This window comes from Athene noctua, chromosome 1, assembly GCF_965140245.1.
Source record: "Athene noctua chromosome 1, bAthNoc1.hap1.1, whole genome shotgun sequence".
NCBI lineage: Eukaryota > Metazoa > Chordata > Aves > Strigiformes > Strigidae > Athene > Athene noctua.
The window spans coordinates 130,144,457-130,164,598 of record NC_134037.1 but is presented as its reverse complement, the minus strand read 5'-3'; the positions used below and the strand labels follow the sequence as shown (position 1 = coordinate 130,164,598).

At 43.5% G+C, this 20,142-nt stretch overlaps 1 protein-coding gene and 1 long non-coding RNA gene across 2 annotated transcripts in view; both read left to right on the top strand.

Annotated features, from left to right (window-relative positions):
• HNRNPLL (heterogeneous nuclear ribonucleoprotein L like) overlaps positions 1–3,380 on the top strand; it is a 33,194-nt gene extending 29,814 nt beyond the window's left edge. Inside the window, exons 11-13 of the mRNA XM_074931415.1 lie at positions 698–755; positions 880–978; positions 2,617–3,380. Coding sequence (XP_074787516.1) covers positions 698–755; positions 880–978; positions 2,617–2,672 — 213 coding nt within the window. The 3' untranslated portion in view covers positions 2,673–3,380. The remainder of the gene's footprint in view (positions 1–697; positions 756–879; positions 979–2,616) is intronic.
• Positions 3,381–8,166: 4,786 nt separating this feature from the next.
• On the top strand, positions 8,167–16,148 carry LOC141973200 (uncharacterized). Its single transcript, XR_012635496.1, has 3 exons — positions 8,167–8,670; positions 13,209–13,295; positions 15,074–16,148. It is a non-coding gene; the product is annotated as an uncharacterized LOC141973200 (long non-coding RNA).
• Positions 16,149–20,142: the final 3,994 nt, after the last annotated feature.

Sequence of the window (20,142 nt, the reverse complement as noted above, 5' to 3'; positions counted from 1 at the left end):
CAAATGCAGGGAAAGTTCGGACTACAGTTCACAAAAGATTACTGATTTGCTGAGAAGGTTACTTTCACAACTGGTAGGGTGTTCTGGAATGGAGAGAAGCATGCACCTGGAATAGTTTGCACAGTTGAGTCCTGAATGAACTCTGGATGCTTAAAGCATGCAGTACTGGGCCTCTCAAGTGGAGGCAGAGGTAAAACTGATGACAGTTCAGTGAGTTCTTCTTTCAGTTCAATAAATTTTTTTTTCTTTTTTCTTTTTTTTTTTTTTTTTTCAAGCTCTGTCCGAAAGTTAACTCTGGTTCATAGGTGGTATTGGTGGTATGGTTCATAGGTGGTGCTTTTATGTACGACTTCTGAGCTATGGTACTGAAGTGAGAATGTCAGAAAGATTTGTTTTTACTTTATGTTTGAGATGGTAGTGATTTCAGTAGTCTTAATTTTTGTGCCTGTAAAATCATACTTCTCAGGGGACAGCACAGATATAGGAGCTTTGTTTTGCATACTATAGAATGGTATTCTAAAGAGTTACCAGTCTAAACATCTTTTGAAAATAATAGTTTTATGTAAATTTGTGTAAGCTCTCTTAAAGAGTCAGTATTTTCCTCTTTATGAGTCTCTTCCAGTAGCTTGGAATTTTTGCTAATGTGATTATGTGCATTTTTACTGGAGTTTTACCTATTATTTTATTTTTGTGACAGTTATGTGAGGATCATGAAGTTCTCAGCTTTATTAAATACAAAGTGTTTGACCCAAAACGTAAGTAAACTTTTGACCTATACGAGAAGTTATTTGAATTCCAGTTTTGTTAAGTGCATAAATTGTCAGGACACATTATTGATTGTGTCCCCCCCCTTCCCTTTTTTAAATCTCATTTTGACAGCTTCTGCCAAAACACTGTCTGGTCTGTTGGAATGGGAATGTAAGACAGATGCAGTGGAAGCTCTCACTGTACTTAATCACTACCAGATAAGAGTCCCAAGTAAGTCAATTTCACTGATCTTACTGCTATCAATGTTTTTGTTTGTTTTCTTTCATGTTGATACTGTCTTTGTAAAAGGTGAGGCTTCAGCAGCTGAGTCCACAGCTAAAAACTGTGTCAGTCTTATTATATGCTGTATTTCATATATGCATATATACTGTGCTATATATATTACAGTATTTAATCTCAAGATTAAGTTCTGTTAGCTTCTATCTAAATAGCACTCTTTCTTCTTAGTTTTTGAGTCAACCTATAGAAGTCAAAATATGCTCCACAACTTTGAAGTTAAAGAAAGACAGAGGTTAAAAAAAAAAAAATGGTTTGGGATAAAAAGGTAGCAGGCAGGAAAAGCATTAAAACCTCCTGTTATCAAAATCATACTTAATGGATAATATCTCACTGAAGCTTTTTATATCTTTCAAAATAAATGCAGAGAAATCTGCAATATCTTTGAGCAGAAGATTCAAGTTGTACAGATCACTGCTTTGAATTAACTGCTTCTGTAGTGGGTTCTCTTTCAAATGAGAAATTGTGAGACCAAGCTGAGTTTAGCTCCAAACTAGTAAGAATGGAGAGGGAGTTGACCTGCTAAACAAGTACACAATAGGTGAGATCTGCATGGGACAATTAAGATAGTTTACTGGATTAAATAGAATTATGTTCACAGACATAACTTTGAATCCAATTCAGTGTCTAGTGTTTTAAACTATCTCCTCCAAACTATTATGAATTTGTCTCCCTGTAAGATGTTAACAGTTTAAATCTTTCCTCTCCGTCCCGCCGCCCCTTTTGTCCACCTTCTCCGTGATGGACTGGGATTACTTCAAGGGCAGAATTATTTTTTAAGATTGATAGATTGATAACATACTGTTACAATCTCAGATTTATCTCAGTTTGGAGAGGTGAATAACAGCAGAAGAACTTACTCTTTCAACATGAAAAAGGCAAACTCTAATGTATAATCATATATAGGTGTCACAGGAAACGACAGTATTTTTAAACAAGGACTGCTGGTTAAGAGTTGCTGTGATAAGATTGAGGTTGGCTGAGCCAGGAGGATGTATCTTCCATAACTTAAGAGGCAAATGCGTGCTGCCATCCATGGGTCTCGGCAGCCTTTCCAAATAGAGGGGGGTTGTTTCACGCTTTGCTTTCTGGAGAGGCCTGAAGGGTGCGCTGGACGTCCTGCTGGTTTTTTCTCAGTCAAACATAAATACTGTCCAGTGCCTCTCCGATACAAATGCCACATTCTAAATCCTGACTTCCTTAAATATATATGGCTTTTGTCTTTAAATTGCCTGTTAAATACTACTTTTTATAAATAGTTCAGCTAGAAAGAAGGGCAGCAATAATGGTAACATCTTTCCTGTGTATAGTACAACATTTGGAATTCTACCTATATTCCCTTGTGACAAGATCCATCACTTTGTTTTTATGTCTAAAAAAATGCTGGTAGACTATCAGTAACACCTACTTACAGGTCATCTGGTGTCTGCAGGGCACTGGCAGGGGGTTGGCAGGGAGATGGGAGCCTTATATCTACAGAATTTGTAAACTTGTCAGATTATGCAAAGTGATCTTGATCAGCAGGAGAGCTATGCGCAGTAAAATGCTTTGTTATATGTTGTCTCCTGACAGATGGCTCCAACCCTTATACCTTGAAGCTTTGCTTCTCTACGTCATCCCATTTATAGAGAAGAGGACAGCATGTTAAGAGCTACATTCACCTGATTTGCAAGTTCAAAACTACACTTCATTCACAAAGCTCTAAAGTGGTTGTTATAATGTTGCCTTGTTTCAACTTAATTCTAATCTTTAATCTTGTTTTATAATAAATGGATGTTCTTCATAAATACAAAGCAGATTTTTTTCTTTTTGCCTCTGAGAGATACATGTTGTAAGCTTACTACAAAGTTTGTATTTTGTTAGTGTAGTATCTTCAAATGTCTAAAGAAGCACCAGTAGTATAAACAAGATTGTTTTCTTCCAAAAATTAAATATATTTGCATTTTAGATAATGTTAAAGATTAGCAAGTATTTTTCCATTTGTAGTCTTAATTGGCAGATAGAACTATTACATCAGAATTTTAAATGTAGAACTTGTTTTTCAGTATGTTTAGTGAAGTATGTTGCAATACTAAAAAGCTTGTATTTATAAAATGCTTTAATCAGGTTAATGTTGCACATACCAAATTTTTAGTAGTATAGACTTGATTTATAGTTCAAACAAAGCTAAAGTATAAAATTATTAAGTATGTACATGTGTATGGTGTGAATTCATATTTACTTGAAGTGGTTTTGGGTTTTTTAAAAAACCCTATTTTTCATTTGCATTAGCATGATGCCATCTATAGCTAGTCCCACCATAGGGGTCTTTTAAAAATTAAAATTGCAAGCCTGTATCAGTGTGTTCATCCTCATTTTCCATAATTCAAATTTAAATCTTTGGTATTTACCATATCCTCTTTGACTTTTTTTTTTATACTAAATGGTAAAAGTTGGATATGTGAGAAGACTGAACGCAGTAGAAACCAAGGTGGTACAAACAGTTAAAACAAAAAGCAAGTCCCACCATACTCTCTGACCTGTACAGTTAATTTGATGTTTTCTTTTGTCTGATTTCTTACACATATGTTATGACCGTGAAAGAATTCGTAGGATGAATAGACTTGACTAGCCTCTCACTTAAGTTGAGTTAATCTAGCTGTGATTTGGGTAATGTAACTAATTATATGATGTGAAATTAATGAGGTGAGAAATCTTTCACTGTGGGGAAGATGATTTGTTTTATCCCAGTACTTTGAAACCTTTATTCTCTCTTCCAGAATTGGAGTCTCATCTTACTTGGGCTAAACCCTCAGAAATGGGAATCCAAGCAGGAAAGTCTGGGAGCTGTTGTCCTAGGCTCTGTTTGTTCTCCTTTCTGAATTTGCAGCAAAGTGTTTAGGGCTTCTTTTAGTTTTGATTAGTGATCAGAGAAAAGTTATTTTATCAGGTAGTTCATGTTTTATCATACTAGTTCTTTGTTCTGTCCGTATGGGTTTTATTCATATCCATCCTTTATGCAAGATTACTTGTGCAGTATGCTTGTCCTTAAGAGATTACATTGCAGTATGTTTACAGACTGTGGACATTGTACATGTCTTTAAATCAGACTAGATTTTCCCCATTCCTAATTTCGAGGCAAATACACCTTATCATACAAAGTTTTCTCATCAATAATGATTCATTTTTGCCCTGTCTACCTCCATTTTCTTTGTGCTTCAGGTAATGAGTATTTCAGGTACTCACATCAGGCTTCTAATACATCCGGACTGGGAACTGAAGGACAGGTGCTGTTTGGTAGCTCTTTCTGCATAGAATTTAAAATAATACTAGCCTCCTGTCTGGTGGGTGGCAAACTGACTTGCATTTTAGGGGCACTGCTAATACTCTTTCAGCCTCACTGCTTTTCCCCCAGTATTTGCTCCCAGACGGCTCTAGTGTAGAAGTCTATGTGCCATATCTTGCTGCTTGCCAACAGAAATGCTGGATACTAGTGAAATGTTCTGTGCTGCCTAGTGTTTTAACTGTAAAAGGTCTCTCCCAATCATTCATTTCTCTTCCATTAACTTGAATGTTCTCTGGGAACCTGTTTCTTCTTTCCTAACTTGCATTGCTATTTGTATTAATGCACTTTCAGAAGTTGAGTTGTTTGTAGTTGAGCATGAAAAATAGTATGTTATCTGTTGGTCCAGTTTGGGATGTAGGATGAGTGACACTGAAATCATTCAGGTTTTACACACACACGCACTTTAATGTTTCAGTGTCCTCAGTGGATCACAGCATGAAGTGCCTAAGATATTCAGGTGAAAGGCATCTTTCCTGTGGCTGGCCAGATCAAATGAGGACAGACTAGTTTCAGGTGTATCTGAGAGAACTTGATACCAGCTAGAAGTCCCAAATGCAAAATGAGTAGCCTGTGCCATATGGGGAAGAAAGGAGACTGAAAAAATGTTCAGGTTTCTTTCTTAAAATAATCATCTTATTCATGTAGAAGTTGTGAACAGGAAAGATTCCTTGTTGGTGTTTTGCTGTAAAAGGAAGATACATGTCTTCTCTTGGGCCTACAAAGGAGGTGTCACCAAAACCCAGGATAAAAATAACTTATCGACACCAATTTGATGCAGATAAGCAGACACTTCTTTATTGACGGCTGGATGTGTTAGGGGAGTGCTCTCACCAACAACATGTGCCAGGCACCAGAATCATACACCTTATATAGAATTTACTCATACATATTCATTAAGTCTTCATACATAAGCATACAACTTCCAAGAAATCATTAACATATTCTCCTCCTATTTCCAATTCTGTGCAGTAGAGGTTAGAAATGTCCAGAAATGGGTCTGGAGTGTAATGTGAGTAGGTGGTCCATGAGTCGGTGGTCGCTATCTCCCCCTGCCGGAATTACCTTTTGCTTAAGGACACAGTTTTCTTGGCAGGTACTTGCAAGCTGTTACGGTTACTTCCCTCAGTTCCCATTAATCCTGGACCTTGACAACTACTTGCATTCTTCTAGTCCTATGTATGTATTATAAATCAGTTTACAAATCACCTTGTGTTTTGTTACCTAGGTTCTAACTGTTCCTACTAAACAATTATGACCAATCCCTTCGGCCTTGGTACGGGGCTGTACAGGGGATTTTAGAGTAGCAGTCAGTTGCTAGATTCAAAGTACAATAAATGTAAAATAAATGACTTTTACTAAAATATCCCTTAATTCTATACTTATATTAAAATCAAACACAATTTAATTTCAGTTGATAATAAAATCAGTAACAGAGGGATGCTTGTTCTCAGGGAGGAATGAGGTTGGTCTCCTCCTCCTTCCACAGACAAGGTCTGTGTTCACCTATTGCTTTTTAGAATAGAGCCAAAGCAGTGGGGCAGGTTAAGAGTTAATTGTCCCAAGGGGAGTGAAGTTTGTCTGTCCTTTGGCAGTGGTATTACTTTACTTGTTAGATTAAACTTAAACCATTAAGGTCTCTCAATGCATTTTTTTCTGTCTCTCTTGTATAAGCCATACAAGAAAAATAGTGAACATTGCTATGCACATTCCCTGCTTCTAAGCAGCTGTCACTGACACTGTAGTATCTTCATGTCTGTTCCACTGTAGCTTTTTAAAAAAAAAAAAAAGAAAAGAAAAAAAGTTTTATTTTTTCTAATTGATTGCCTTTCTTTGGAGTAAGTGATATATTGAGGTGGAGATCTGTTCATCTTCTCTCATGATACTCTAATCCTTTATTTTTCCTTATATGCAAGAGGTGCGAATAGTTGCTTTTTGGCTTTCTATACCACCACAGCAAGATAGAGTGTATCTGTAGAGTGTTACAGGAAAAAGATTTAAAAGAAGCCATTCAGAAAGTGTTTGGGTGTTCTACTTTATGAAAGGAATGATAAAACTTAATGTGGCATCACTAATTCTGTCTTTTAGCAAGGGATAATGTTTGGGGTAAGCTGGCTTGTAGTGGCAGAAACACCCTTTGTTGTAATTAAATGCAACTTGCTCTTTTTCTTGCTGTGTGTTTTCTTGTGAACAGCAACAAACTTGTTTGGATATTATGATGGCTTAGCAGGAGATGTTCAGTCTCTTCTGTCAGAGTCTGGGAACATGAACACACTTGCTCAAATTATTTAATTTTTTCACTTCTGGGATATGTTTAAAGATCTTTGGGATTTTTCTGTGTCCTCTTCTGAAAATACCTTGCATTCTCACATCTGTAACTACTAGTCAGGGTTTTTTAGCCATTTCAGGATTTTATGTCTACCCAGTTAATTGGTTTATTCCTTTCAGGCAATTACAGATGGTAATAATCTCAAAAATAATCTTGTTTGCATTGGCATGGCTTTGGCTAGCAAAAGTGTGCAAGAAGGCAAGGGAAAATAAAACAGTAGCTGTGGGCTCAGCTTCCTGTGAAGACTTCTTAAAGCACAAAATGCTGCTGTTCTGATTTTGACCTTAAACTAGATGCAGCTGTGCTGCGGTTGAGAGCCTCCCATCTTCACATATCTGGCGTATAAAAGGTAACCCAGGAGTCCTGCTGTAAAACTTGCCTTGCAGTGGTTGTACAGATCAGTTTGCATGTTTGATGTTGTGACCAAGCAGTGCTCTGGCATGTTGTCATAGAAGAATTGATAGTGCTCTCTGAATACATGGCAAAGATGCCTCAGCATTAAGGAAACAAACTTCATTGATTTGGGTCCCCTGGTAGCAGCAGGCCAAAAGAAAGGGAAAAGTGTAAAGGGAAAAGCAGTCTGGTGCTCTAGTGTTTCCTGTGTGTTAGTTAGCTGCTGGTACTGTGGTGCTGTCGTATGTTGTCGTAGGTAGTGTAGCTCTAAGACAGGTGAGAAAGGCCTCACTGAATAACATCTGGGGAGAAGTATGTTGTGTGACCTGATTTGTTGCGAAATTCAAGAGTGAATGGAGAATCCTGTCTGGCAAGGGACAAGTGGTGCTGCAAGACCTCTGGAAGGAAGACTCTGAGGAACAAGGAGTGAGCACTAGGTTCACTAGACCAGCATTTCTCTCCCGGACTGTGGGGCTGACAAGGCTGAGTGGTAGCCATTAAACTGCAGCTGGATGAAGAGGTCTGATATGCGAGATCTCACCTAAGGCCATCCTAGTTTAGGAGTGTGGTGGTTTTCACTTCCTTAATTTCTTCTATCTTATGTTATTTTTATGCTTAACAATTAAGACCACATGTTTTGAATTAACCTAGGCTTTTCCCAGTTTACCTTTGCTTCCATAAGGAATGGTCTAGGAGCGGACTGGAATGTGAAAAATGTTAATAGTATTCTCCAGGGAAGTCCAAGTTGACAAATACTTGGTGTCATTCTTCATCTGTAAAACAGATATTATTATTTATTTATTTATTTATTTATTATCTCTCTTGTTAGACCCTATGCATGCTACCTGAGTAGTGAGACAGTATCTTTTCAGTTGCACCATTAAAATTGACACTTGTGGAGAGGGGTGATCAGATATGCTCACACAATAATGTGATGTTTCCAGCATGCCGTTTGAGTTCCTTACAGAAGCTGGTGGGAGCATCCGCTGAGATGAAAATAAGATGGAGCAAATAGCTGTTCAGGGTTTGGGATGATGAGGCCCCCAAGTTCTACTGCTAAAGCATTTGATTTGGTGAAGAGCTTCCATTTCTAGGCAGTTGTATTGTCAAGTTAAAAACAAAATATTTGTGTTCTGTTAAATCTCCTAATGCATAATACTCTTTCCCTGTTAAAGATAGAAGACTTCTTTCTTCAAGATTTGTAATTCCCACAGGATGTGGAGGAACCTAATGCAGCCAGATTCCTTGTGCTGTGCTTTGGCCATGTCCCTCTAAAGGAAATAACCTCAGTCCCTTTTCTTGTGTTCAGACAGCTTTGTTACCTATCCTGTGCCAAGCCTTCCTGTTCTGGCTTTTCACAGCCAGCTCCCTGGGCTAGAGCCACGCATTAATTCAGATAGGTTCTCTGCTCTTCCTCTTGACCATTGTAGCCACTGATGCAAGGGCTTAATTTCTGGCATGATTTATTTAACTTTTTTCCTTCTCTGTTGTTCATGGAGCAGCTGCAGACTGAGTGGGCCTTCATGCAAGAGAATGATTACTCCTACAGGAATGTTCCAGGGAGCCAACAGCTATTAAAAAGGCAAGATAATTAACCCTCTCTTCCAAGGCATCTGGGATCCAGGAATACAAATTAGTACTGGCAGGGGCAGTACAGCAGTATTTGGAAGAAAACACTGAAATAGGCTTGTATCATGGTTGGCAGTTACTGCAGAATACCGGATGTAATTACTCAGTTTCATACAAGCCACTATCTGTTTGTTTATTTTTTTCTTGCCACCTTTTTTTCCATTTCCTTCTTCAAGCTAGTAAAATGAAATTGCAGGTGTTTGTGCTCCACTCAAATTTCAGTGTGTAGTAGTCAGATAAGCCCCCAGAAGTTATTAGTTGGAGGGCTTGCTTACTGAAACTCTCCTCTCCTGAATTTTCTGTCACTTAGGCTGTTAATACAGCAGACTTTAGATATTTCACAATTTGTATTAGTTGAAGGTTTATCATCCAAGTGTAAATTTCTGGCCATTTTAAACTTAATGGCATGGATTTGCATGTAATATAGATTATGCTTCTGTTTTCTCTTCTGTTAACCACAGCACTGAAACTGCTAAATAAATCAGTGGGTTTAGATAAGCATCCTGTTGAAAAGTTTCAGAAGAGTGTCTAAGGAATAGCCTGGTCAGACAGTGACTTGGGTAATCTTTTTTGATGTTACTGCATGGCTTCTGTCTGAAACATGGTAACCTAGAATTTCACTAGTTTAAGGTGGGAATTCCACTCACTGAGCTTTAATTTTCACTTGCCTCTCTTCTTGGGGAGCACTTTAGATCTGAAACAAACTTCTGTGTTCTAAGGATAAAGCTCAAACTGGAATATGTTAGTTATACTTAAGTACGTTATTCTTACCCAATAATTCTGTGGAGGTTTTTCATCTTCCTGTTGCTATACAGACAAAGATTTGTCTGTGCCTTTTTAAGGATCTTTCTTATGCTTCTAACTCTTCATTTTTGTGTCCTTTCAATATGAAGCAATGAGAACTAACTACAGGATAGTAAAACTACAGATTAGGACTGTGCTATTGACTTACTTCACAGAATCATCTAGGTTGGAAAAGACCTTGAAGATCCAGTCCAACCGTTGACCTAACATTGACAGTTCCCAAATATACTATATCCCTCAGCACTGTGTCAGCCTGACTCCTAAACCCCTCCAGGGATGGGGACTCCACCACCTCCCTGGACAGCCCATTCCTACGCCCAACAACTCCTTCTGTAAAGAAATACTTCCTAAGAGCCAGTCTGACCCTGCCCTGGCACAGCATGAGGCCGTTACCTCTTATCCTATCGCTTACTATTTGGTTAAAGAGACTCACCCCCCTCTCTCTGTACCCTCCTTTCAGGTAGCTGTAGAGGGTGATGAGGTCTCCCCTCAGCCTCCTCTTCTCCAGACTAAACCCCCCAGTTCCCTCAGCCGCTCCCCGTACGACCTGTGCTCCAGACCCTGCACCAGCTCCGTTGCCCTTCCCTGGACACGCTCGAGTCATTCAATGTCCTTTTTGTAGTGAGGGGCCCAAAACTGCACCCAGTCATCGAGGTGCGGCCTCACCAGTGCCAAGTACAGGGGTAAGATCCCTTCCCTGTCCCTGCTGGCCACGCTATTGCTGACACAAGCCAGGATGCCATTGGCCTTCTTGGCCACCTGGGCACACTGCTGGCTCCTGTTCAGCCGGCTGTCAATCAATACCCCCAGGTCCCTCTCTGACTGGCAGCTCTCCAGCCACTCCTCCCCAAGCCTGTAACGCTGCTGGGGGTTGTTGTGGCCCAAGTGCAGCCCCCAGCATTTGGCCTTATTGAAACTCCCCCAGTTGGCCTCAGCCCATGGCTCCAGCCTGTCCAGGTCTCTCTGCAGAGCCTCCCTACCCTCGAGCAGATCAACACTCCCACCCAACTTGGTGTCGTCTGCAAACTGACTGAGGGTGCACTCGATCCCCTCGTCCAGATCATCAATAAAGATGTTAAACAGGAGTGGCCCCAAAACCGAGCCCTGGGGGACACCACTCGTGACCAGCCACCAACTGGATTTAACTCTGTTCACCACAACTCTTTGGGCCCGGCCATCCAGCCAGTTTTTACCCAGCGAACTGTGTGCCCATCCAAGCCATGAGCAGCCATTTTCACCAGGAGAATGCTGTGGGAAATGGTGTCAAGGCATTTCAGAGTAATGTGCTCTCTACTCTTGCTCTTTTTCAGCTATAGCTTTCATCTAATAATAAAAAACAACTCCGTCCTAATAGTCTAAAGGACAAGTTTCTCTCCATGAAGAGAAGTAAGATGATAATAATTCCCTGTGTGTTTCAGGATATAGACCCCAAGTTCACAGCTAAGTGTGACTCTGCTCTTCTTGGTTTCTCCAGCATAGGCTATAATACACCATTTGAGTGTTGCTTCAACCTGCCCCTGCCATTACCTCCAGCGACTGTATCTTTGACCCTGTCATTGCAAAAAAAGAAATGGAGCTCTCCCTTTTTATCTCCCAAAGCTTCCGAACAAAATTTGTTTCATCTGTTTGTCTTCTGCACATTTTGAAACTTCTTAAATAGAACAGGTATATTCAGGAATGCAAGGACAACAGATGCTAATCTTACTCTTTTAGACTGGCAGGAAGGAATGAGTGGTAGCTCCTGTCCTGAGACCACCAGCACAGCCTCCATTTCTTATTGCTGAAAATAGATTTGGCTTTCCAGGAACTCTGCTTTGTAGACCCTTTCTGAGAATGCCTGGCTAAGGATAAACCTCCTTTCATACTGAGGACAGAGTTCAGAAACCCTGATCGCGTGAGTTCATCTACCATATGTATGTGGGGTCAGGTTTTATGTTCCAAGGGGATAGTTGCTTCTTTCTTGTAGCATGTGGTCATCCAGACAGTCTGCAGTAAACCTACCTCCAATAAGCTGCTCATAGCTGACCAGTGTTTGAGAGGGGTTAGTCTTTAAAGAGCTTTAGAAGCAGTCATTTTCCATGTGAAGCTGCTCTTAAGCCATTTTGCAAGCACTTATGCTGCTTCTATCTTGTACTTCTTTTGAGGTGCTGATATTCCCCATTTCCCCAGTCATTGTGTGGCTGCCTGTACTCAGTATTGGCCTGGTTCCTATTAAAGATCAGTGTTCACAACAGTGTCATCCTCTTCTGTGCCTGCTTTGAGTTGTGTATGAGGTTTGAGCTTAGGTCTGACAGCTGGGAGGTTGCTTAGCTCTTGAACGAAGGAGAGTGAGAGTATGCCCTGACACAGCAAAGCCCTAGAAACAAATTGCCCAGAGCTCCTAGTTTTGCTAGTAGCTCAAAAACTTGTTCATGCTTGTCCTTGCAGCTCAGTGAGGAGTCTTGTTTACCTTTTGCAAAACACACTCCCTATTAACCCTGAATCAGCTTTGTAGCTAGGGCTATGCAACACAAAGCTGATAACCATTTTGCTTTGTGTCCTTTCCAAGTACAGACCAAGTTTTACTCCTTGGTCTCAGGAAATGGCAGGTGGAGAGACTGACGCTGTGTTCACCTGGGAGATACTGTTCTTATCTGCTCTGTTAATGGGGAGCTGACCAAAGGAACAAGAGAAGCTCAATCACACCTTTGGTTCCTGATTGTGCCAGTAGTACAGAACAACCACAAACATCTGTCCTGCTCACCTGTAAAGCAGAGAGCAAGGCTGGCTGAACTTTTATAGACCTAGATTGCTGTAAAATGGATTTTTTTCATGCTATTTAAGTAGCTTTGGTACAAGGTAACTCTCTGCACCTGGCTTGTACATGAGGAATGCATGAGGCCCAAAATCTTTGACTTTCCTGTTGTTTTCTTGTGACTTCTTCCTGGTTTACTGGTGCCCCTGTAGCGTGCTCTGCAACTTGTTTGAACTTGGGAATTACATTAGGCCTCACAGGCATGGCCAACGTGCCTGCCCCTGTCCTCACACGCCTCCATGCTTTGCCAGGGGAATGTCACTTGACCGGTTGTTGCATTGTGTGGAGCCAAGGCTGTGTGAATAACCCATCCACATGTGGGTTTTGCCTGCTGGGATGCTGGTTTCTGCCAGGAATCTAGTGAGTAAGGAATTCAGGACAGTGAAGGATAGGGCAGCTGATGCCATAAAGGCATTTCTCAACTATTTCTCTACAGACCATTCACAACAGACTTCTGCCTCTCCTCCCTCTCCTGGTTCCTTTCAGGGCCTGTGGTTCTGCCTAAAAATAAATGATACAATATTTATTAAATAGGATGCAAAAATGGCTTTAGATGGTGTGTAGTCCCCAATTCCCTTTCTGCCAGGAACAGCCCAGCTGCTGCAATTCTGGGTTGCATTGTTATCTGAAATACAAAAGGCTGCCATGGAGGAATGGGCAGGGTTCTGAGTGGGTCCTGTTCAGGACCAAGCACCTGCAGCTCTGCTTTGTCAGGCTTCAGAAGCTTTTTAACTAATTTGCCTCTCTGGACCATACACCTGATCTGAAATGATTCCTGGCACCCACTCTTCAATGTATTTGTTCTGTCAGCTGAAGCAGGGAACTTACTACCTCAAAGTAGCAGGCATAGATTTTGTTTATTTTATTAACTATTATTTCCTCTTTGTCTGCAGCTCTTACCTTCCTTCCTTCCCTGTGGTGGTGGGCTGAGTAGACAGGGAAGAAGCTCCCTTGTGGGCCTGTCCTGACCAGGAGCAAAGGTGGGCCACCACTTCTCAGGGCAAAGGGTCAGTTTCTACAAGGCATGTGGCTGGCACTCTCTTCTTGCTATGTTCATGTGGCACTGAACTCGAGCAAGGAGAGCATTGCATTCTGAAGCACTTGACACCCTGCAAGGGACAGTCCTTGGTAAGCATCCATCTGGGTGTGTACCTGGACACTATCTCTAAATTACTTCCCAGCTCTAGTGTGCTCTGAGGCCTGGCAAATGGATCAGATGTGTTTGTCTATCCTGGCTGCAGTGGGATCCTCCACTGCACCCAACCAAGGCTAGCTTACCTACAATTTATACCAGTGTAAAATGGGACCTTTTCTGCACAGGGGTTAGCATGTGAGGTTAATCCAAATTACATAGAAGCACTACTATAAAGACTGGTGAAACTGCATTAAGCCCATTTGTGGACACAATTCAAGACTGAAGGAGGTGAAGTCAAATACTGGCCCCTTGAGCTCTGGAAAGGCATGTGTGAGTGGGTGTGATGCCCACTGGCAAGTCCTCTGGAAGCACCAAATTTGAGTTATGTTTCTTGAGTATCCCCGAATATCCTACTACTCTTGTTAAAAGCTAAATTTTCTTCTAGAAAAAGCTGCAAGTATGAGCAAGTCCCATCTCCATGCCCTTGGACGTGCACCAGAAGGACAGTTGTACCCTTGTAATGAAGTTGCTGTCTGTGTTGCTCACACTGCTCTTGTAGTGGCCATGTGAATCCTTCCAGGTTATCTACTCATATCTCCCCAACTGTGCACATGTTGCATCTCCTCAGTCTCTGTAGCTTGAGAAATTGCAAATAAAATGCCTCTTGTGGCTCCTGCTACCTTTGTGCCTGTCTCACCTTGACTGGTGCTGCAGTTCACTGGGGCTTGTTCGGCCTTTCCCACTTGCCCTTGGGGCTTTTTCCTGCACCAGTTGTGGCCTGGATTGGCCCCCTGGGCTGTCTCTGGGCTTGTGCTCAAGCCCTCTTGGGCTGTGGATGGAAGATGCACAAAACAACCTGTGCGTTCCCAGTGGGGAGCAAACGGCCCTGACTTGTGGCAGCTGGGAGTCAGCAAGCTTCCTCCTGCCAGGTAGAAAATTGGGGACAACTCTTACCAACTGTACCTTTGGAGCATGTGAGCAGGAGAATCGGGACACAACAGCCACTACTTTTGTTTCTCTGTTAGTGTCTTGGGGTGGACAAACCAGGCTTTGGGTCCCTGTAGTGCTACAGAGGGGGCAAGGGCTGGGAGGGGGCATTGGGTCCTGCTGTCTTCCCCCCCAGGTCCAGGCTGGGGGCTCCCTGGGGCAGTACTGGCAGGGAGAGCTGAGCAGGGCCTGCCCTGCTGGCAGGGGACAGCAGGTGGCAGCAAGAAGTTCGCATCCCTTTGCTCTGTGTATGTTGTTTTCTCCCTGGAACTTCACCTGGGAGGAGGAGTCTGAAGCCCAAAGCTGGCTGCTGAATTGCTGACAGTGAAATCTTACACAAACTCTGTGTTAAGTAGGTTTTACACTGCTTTTGGTTTGTGCTCCTCGGCTGTTCCAGGTCATGGGGATGCTCTCCTGCACGTGCTGAACTGTGGTTTGAACTCTTATTCACGAGGACAGCCACTCCAGCTCATGCAGGATAACTTGCTGAGACATCTGTGAGTGAGGAGAGACACTGTGTAGAGCATGCCAAGGGCAGCAAGCGTGTATGTTGCTGAACACAGCTACGCTTTGGAGAGGGCACTGTGTAAGACTGTTTATGCAGAAACCCATCCTTACATTGGAAATCCTCTCCAGGTTACCCAAAAACGTTTCTGTTGGAAAACTCGATGTCTCAATCTCTCCTGTGGTCTTTGCCAGCTCTCGGGTGCGAGCTAAGACATTTCTACAACCCCTCTCTTAAGAATAGTATTGCAAAAGAGCTCCACTGGATAACCCAGACACCTGGATTTGATTCCACTTGTGTAAGCAATTTATCAGGTAAGGGAGGATATTTCATCCCTTTTCCTTGAGGGAGCCAATGTGCTTCCAAACATGCGCAGATGCCCTTGATGCTTCAGTAACCATGGATAACAGCAGCCTGGTTTACGAAGAACAGATCTCGCAGGACAAATGTTTCCAGGGGGGAGAGAATGGAAAAGGATCCGACAACCAAAGGCATGAGCAGTGCCTACGATGGCCCAGGACCTCTGAGGAATATTTGTTAGATAAATGCAGAGGTGTGGTGAGAGGCATGAGAAAACTGGCTGTCACAGTGGCACAGCTAGGGCCCAGAAGACATCAGGGTCCCCCATGGGGCAGGACATCTGTGCCAAAGGGCTCACAAAATGGATGCGGGGAGTCTGCAGGTTTACCTGGAGGGGGTGGGAATGAATACCATTTGCTTTCCTCCTGGTTTTCCTCCAGGCCTTGCTTGTCCTGCTTATTGCAGTGGGGGCATGTAGGAAATAGTGGCAGAGGCAGAGTTGCGTCTGGCTCCTGCGCTGGCTGTTGGATTGTCCCACTCCCAAGCCATGCCCTGTGGGCTCTGTCTGGAACTCACCCCCACACAGGGAGCAACAAGCCCTGCCTGCCTGATGAACTCTCTGGGGGCTTTTTTCAAGGAGGAAGGAGGCCTGTATCATGATGATGGGCTGCAGAAGGAAGACATGGATAAGGAAGAAGCATTTACACTGGTGGAGACTGCCTTGGGCCGGAACAGAAGCCTGGCAAATGCTTGGTCCTGCCAGCCATGTGCTGTCAAGCTCTGGCTGTTCTCTATATTCCCTAATGTTACCTTCACTCCTGGCAAAGAATGGGGACAGCTTCAAACCTGGAGCCAGGCTGCTTATGCCCAAAAGAAAACAGTTGGTTTGATACCAAATAAACTATGTTATTCTGGGGAAATTTCTGCCGTCTTTTTGTTTTCCATCCTCATTACATGTAACACAAGTTGGCTTTAACCAGGGTTCCAGAACAGGAATGGTTCAGCAGCTGTGTAGCGCAATGAAGCCTGTTGGTAAGCTGTTCCTTTGCCCTCCCACCTTGGTCTCAGCTGGGGCTTGCTCCTGTTCTGCTTTCCTTCTGGATTTGCTCTTTTTTGGTTTTCCTTTTGTCTGTGCTCCCTTCTTTCAGGCCAGGACATGTGTTTTCCAAGGGTCAGCCGAAGAGGTCACAGTCTCTTCAGCGTTTAACCTTGGCCATGAATTTTGTAAGTCTCAGGGGAAAAGAACCAATCTCAGTTTGGCATTTTTAGCATCCCTCTGCCTCTGAGCCAGGAAAGCCCCTCACTCTGTCTGTTGCACAAGCTGCCTAAGTGCTCTGGGACTGCTTGCCGAGCTGCCCCTCTTGTCTTGCTGGGGCAGGAGTAAGCTGAAACTGCAGGGCAGCTGCCAGCATCCCCGCTCCCTAGGCAGTTGTGTCAGGCAAAGAACACTGTGACATTTGTCCTGCTGGTCTGGGTGAGACATGGGGCCTGGGGTCTCACGCTTTTCTGTGCCAGGATATTATCTGAAAAGCAGATTCGTGGCTGGCGTGAAATAAACCAATCTTAAGACACTCAGAAGAGAGATTATATTTATTCAGGCCTGGGTGCTTGGTGGACTTTTCCACAAATCAAGCACACCAACAGCAGGTTTTCATGCTTCTTTTATACTAAAAAAATCAGAGGTTAGTACTTTTCCAAACACACCTATTAGATCCTAATTGGGTAGTGGTTAACATACAATTACAATACAGCTTACATAATGCTTCTACTACTACGCATGCTCAGGGGAAGGGTCTTAATCTGGGCAGGGGTCTTTTTGATCTGTGGGTTTTTACTATTATAATGAAGGTAGTTCACTTTCAGGACACTCAAAAGTTAGTTTCATTACCAAGTTAATTAAATGAATAGTCACTTTGCCAGCTTGTCAAATCATCCTCAACACAATTGCAGACATTCTCTTTATGGTCCAGGATGTTCTGCTTATTTTCTAGAGTTTAGAGATTAAAGTCTGTCCTTGATGAATTTCTAATCACTAATCAAGGTCATCTTGATCATGCTTCAAAGTCTCACTTGACCAAGCTTCAAAGCCTTATAATTGTCCCCACATGTGCAGTAACTGTAGCGACTAGCACAATTATCAACCACGGCTACTAGCAAATGTGAAGTATCAAGGACACCTCCAACACTTGAGACTCGGTGAACACCCCTTGCCATGTGATACAGCAGCTTGTCCTTAAGGGTTAAAGTGTTGCTGGAGCAGTGTGATCAGATGGCAAAAGCACCTGTGAGCTCCTGCCCTTCGAGCAGCATAGAAACTGCTGCTCACAGACAGCTGGAGGAACAGCCTGGTAAACGCAGCCATGTGAATATGTGATACGGAAGCACTTGCACCCAGACACACTCCTTGGGCAAACCCTTTGCCCAGAGCTGTTGAATAACCTGCTGTATGGTGAGTGTGCTGCAATCCCTGACCTCCAGACTCCTGTGCTTGCAGCGTGACCCCAAGATGCCTCCCTTGGGGGGCTGCTGCCAGCTCTGGTTTGCTACAGAGGCAACATGCAAAGGCGTCTCTTGCATCTCACTGGAGGGAGTGCAGGCCCCAAGCATAGTCATGGCAGGTTCAGCCACAGTGTGTTCCTGTAGCATTAACTGCCTTCAACCTGTGTCTTCACTTAGCTTGGCTCTTTCAAAAGCTGATCCAAGCCAGAGACCTTGCTGTCCAGCTAGAACAGAGCTCTTGCACCCCAGGAAGGCTGGGCAGCCCCCAAGCCCACCCACCAGCAGCAAGACACAATACGGATACGGCCCAAGCCTCCTTTGTGCTGCAAAGCACCAGGCCTGCACACAAGGCTTTTAAGATTCAAGGACCAGCTCCAAAGCAGTTCCCAATTGCTTGTAAATGAAGCAGACTAGCTTTGCAAAATCAAAATATTCCTAGCAAGCTGCTTCCTCCAGCCGAGATTTGACTTACTGAAGGGGAGCGCAGTTTGCCTTTGAAACGGCCAATATGTTTTCTGCATTAAGTACCCAGCTCACCTCTCAGCAAAAGCACTGACAGTTTGTGCCACCTATTTATAAGGCAGCTTTGGAGTTAATTATTTATGTAATTATTAAAAATACATTAATTTATCCTTTGATTCTTTTCTTCCCTGACAAAGAAATTGGTAAGACATGGTTTCAGGTGAGCTCTGATAGCTGGTTGCTGCTGCAGGGTGGAGAGGCATCAGGTGTGGTGGCAGCTCACAGACTCGGCATCTTTCCATGCTGCTCACTGGGCACTACAGGAGCATCCCTGTGCCTCGCTGCATGTCATCTCCCAGCATTAGCACACACAAGCCTGTCTCAGTAATACAGCACCCTGCTCCTCAGAGGGCATCGCACCTATTTAGTTCCTTGGTTAATTAATTAATTACATTGCAGCAGCTGGCTCCCTAGCCCAGCTGTGGAAGGAGTCACACATTTTAAATACTGGATGTTCGATCTTGCCCTTTGAATCTACTTTTGCTGTAGCTGTTAGTAAATTCTGCTCCTGAGCTTGGGCTGCTGCAAAATCCTCTGTGGCTTGCTTGCATCCATGAGCAAGTCAATCTCTGTAAATTGTACAATGAGCAGTGTTCAATGTAAGTTTGCATGTATGGCTGAAGGCAGGAGGCTGATTTCAGCTCATTTTGGTGTAGAATTGACACACAATTTATCATAAATATATAAAAATGCTGGTGGGAAGGGGCCCGTGGAGGCCTCTAATCCAGTCAACCCTTGGAGCAGGACTTGCCAATGCTGGGTCAGAGCAGTTGGGGCTCTGCAGAGCTAAGACTGAAAAACTTTTAATGATGGATACCCCTCCTCTCTAGAAACTGCTGTCTCAGGGCTGCACCACCCTTCCGGGGAAGGAGTTTTTCCTAATGCGCTACCTGAACTGGCCAGGCTGCAATCTCTGCTTCTTGCTTCATGTTATATTGTCTTGACCTACTGGAAAGATTTTGGCTCAATCCTCCTTGTATCTGCCCTCCAAGTCACTGTAGGCTTCTGCTAAATCACGCCAACCTCCCTTCCTTCCCAACTAACCAAGCCAGCTGTCTCTACCTCTCTCTGTAGGCAATGTCTTCTGACCTCAACCAGCCTGGTGACCCTGCTGGGTCCTCTCCAGCTTCCCAGCAGATCCATGCTCATCCTGGAGGGGCTGTTCACAGCCACCAAGACCTGCTGAAAGGGAATGCTTAGAGCAGGGGCAGGCTGAAGTCAAGCTCAGAAACAAGCTCCTTGTTGCCTCTGATCAAATGAGGATTCAAGAGAACCTGGTTTAGACTGATTTCTGAATGATATGGGTCTGAATCAGCTAGCAAGTGCCCAGAAGAGCTAAGCAAGGCCTGTCCATGCCCACTGATCACTCCTCTCTGAAAGATGGTGTCAGATGCCCAAGGCTGCCTGTCCCTCCCTGAGGCCTGAAAGATTAGACTGGAAGTTTTCTGGGTGGGAGATATCCCAGGGCTGAAGTCAGGGACAGAAATGTAACATCTGCCCCACTCTGATACACAATCCGCTGTTATATAATCACTTGGGGTCACTGCCAGGTGGCTGCGGCTGCCTGGAAAACAGGCTGTGGTTTGCAGGAACACTATCCCCTGGACAAGAAGAAGAAGAAGGAAAAGCAGTTACATGCTTTCAGGCAGTCCCACGGTTGGACCCTTCCCAGCCTTGAGGTTCCTTATTGCAAGGTGCTTTTTGGTGACAGAGGCACCAGCCTCGCAAGGGCACAACCTATTTGTAAAGCCAGTGGCCTGAACTTTGCAGTGGGGAGGTGGCTTTGGCTGCTGTGAGAAAAGGCTGGTGTTTATCTGCAGGATGCTGTCGCTCGATGGGTGCAAGCAGGGACCTGTGCCTGTTGCAGGGACGCTGCATC